Consider the following 1,901-nt stretch of genomic DNA (forward strand, 5'->3'; position numbering starts at 1 on the left):
GCAAATGTCTTGAGGCAAATACTTTTGTGTAGCATTCATTGCTTCATATTCACACACTTGCACAAATTGGGGGGGGGGGGAGGGAGAGAGAGAGAGAGAGAGAGAGAGAGAGAAGGAGAGAGGATGCAAATGTCTTGAGGCAAATGTTGTAGCATTCCTTGTTTCATATTCATACCATTTGCACAATCTAGAGAGAGAGAGAGAGAGAGAGGCTTTTGTTTTTGCCAAACCCACAAAAGTGAGTGGTTTGTTCTTTGCTAGTAATTAACAAACTAAGCGTAAAAAGGTTGTGCTTAGCATAGGCACTGGTTTCCTCTGTTTTATGTTTTTGGCTTTGCAACAACAAACCAATCGTTAAATGAGCTCCGAAATGTTGGCTCCTTAACTTTGCTTGTTATTTGTTTGGAAGTCAGATACTTAATTGAACTTGGAGAGCAAGGAAAGAAAGGTGAAATTTAAAGTCGACAATTCGAGTCAAGATACCTAAGACTAATTGGCTTCAAAAAAAAATACAAGACATGCAATTTTCTCTCTCTCTCTCTCTCTCTCTCTCTCTCTCTCTAACTCTAAAAAACCAATAAAAGCTAGCGATATATATTAGAAAAGCAAAGAAGCTTACGAAGGGAAAAGATACATGGCACAATGGCCCAAACTAGAGAAGCAATATAGAATGGGAGGCAAAATACAATGGGACATCCTAAAAACTACCTCGTAGGTTTGTTGTTTGAGGAATTCTTTGACTTGGACTCTCCATTGCATGGTTCTCTTATTGTCTTGTTGCCCCAATTCTGCTCTCCTTCCTTGTTTGGTAGTCGATTTCATTGACTTTCTCTCTCTTTTCCACATACGAGTAATTGAAACGGATGCAATAATTAGTTGTTTGGCAGGCGTTCAGCAGATTAAAATAAGAGCCGTCCGTCTTTAATATATACACAGAAGAGCTTTAATGTCAGGCTGCTGCTGCATATTAAATCATGACATGATTAAGACGATAACGTCGATGTTCCTGGCCTTTCAACATTTACAACGATGTTCCCAACATGATGATTTTCAATGTAGAGAGGGGCAGCGTGGCCTTCAGGCTGCAGCTGCTGTAACAACTGCACCAACACCTGATAGGCATTGGGGGCTGGGGGGGCAGCTGCAGGCGGAGGAGATGGTCGCCGGATCGGCATCTGGTGCTCGCGGTTGCGGCGCGCACATGGGCGCGGTGGGATATAAGTTCCCTCGATGTCCTTGTCGTCCTCACTTGCGCTGTCGGCGTCGAACAGAGGAGTGAAGTCGGACATGTGCGTCAAGGAGGCTTTGCAGACAGGGCACGTCGTTGAGGATGTATGGGTGGAGCTGACAAGCCAGCGGTAGATGCAGGCCCAGCAGAAAAGGTGGCCACACCATGTCACCACGGGGCTCCTTGGGCCGTCCTCACCCTCGCGACAACAAATACTGCAAATAATTGCGGCGGTGGAAGCCATTTTCGTTCTCTACTAGTGCTTTTCCATATACATAAGCTTCAAGCTTATATAGCTTCAAACAACAGCGTCGCTGTTTTTTGTTGGGGGCCGAAAAGCAACGCGCTTGGCTTTCGCCAACACAAAAACGATCAAACCTGAATCCATTTCCAAACCTTTTAAATGGTATTTTCTAATTCTTAAGCCACCATTAAGTTAACCTTCAAAAATTACGGTTCAGATTTTTTTATTTTCGACCAATGCAAGCATTCATTCTCCTCTAATGACCTCATAATTCGTCTCACGACGCACTCCCTAATCACTAGTAGTGCTGATTTCATTGCTAACTAGCCCTATATGGTAACCACTATTCTTCATAGAATGGTGCCACCTCATCAAAACCAAAACCAAACATAAACATGAGAGAAAAGCAAATGCAAGGATTATGGAAAA

General features: G+C 43.5%; 1 protein-coding gene across 1 annotated transcript; it reads right to left on the reverse strand.

Moving 5' to 3' along the window:
• Positions 1 to 602: 602 nt before the first annotated feature.
• Positions 603 to 1,493, reverse strand: LOC147424248 (E3 ubiquitin-protein ligase RMA3-like). Its single transcript, XM_086502182.1, has one exon. The coding sequence runs from the start codon at positions 1,470 to 1,472 to the stop codon at positions 984 to 986; it is 489 nt and encodes a 162-aa protein (XP_086358308.1). The 5' UTR covers positions 1,473 to 1,493; the 3' UTR covers positions 603 to 983.
• Between the last annotated feature and the right edge of the window lie 408 nt (positions 1,494 to 1,901).

The sequence above is a fragment of the Adiantum capillus-veneris genome, chromosome 26 (assembly GCF_014529385.1).
Source record: "Adiantum capillus-veneris isolate H3 chromosome 26, ASM1452938v2, whole genome shotgun sequence".
Taxonomy (NCBI): domain Eukaryota; kingdom Viridiplantae; phylum Streptophyta; class Polypodiopsida; order Polypodiales; family Pteridaceae; genus Adiantum; species Adiantum capillus-veneris.

What these genes read in the sequence shown, in the direction of transcription:
- LOC147424248 (XM_086502182.1), bottom strand. Translation starts at nt 1,472, where the DNA reads ATGGCTTCCACCGCCGCAATTATTTGCAGTATTTGTTGTCGCGAGGGT.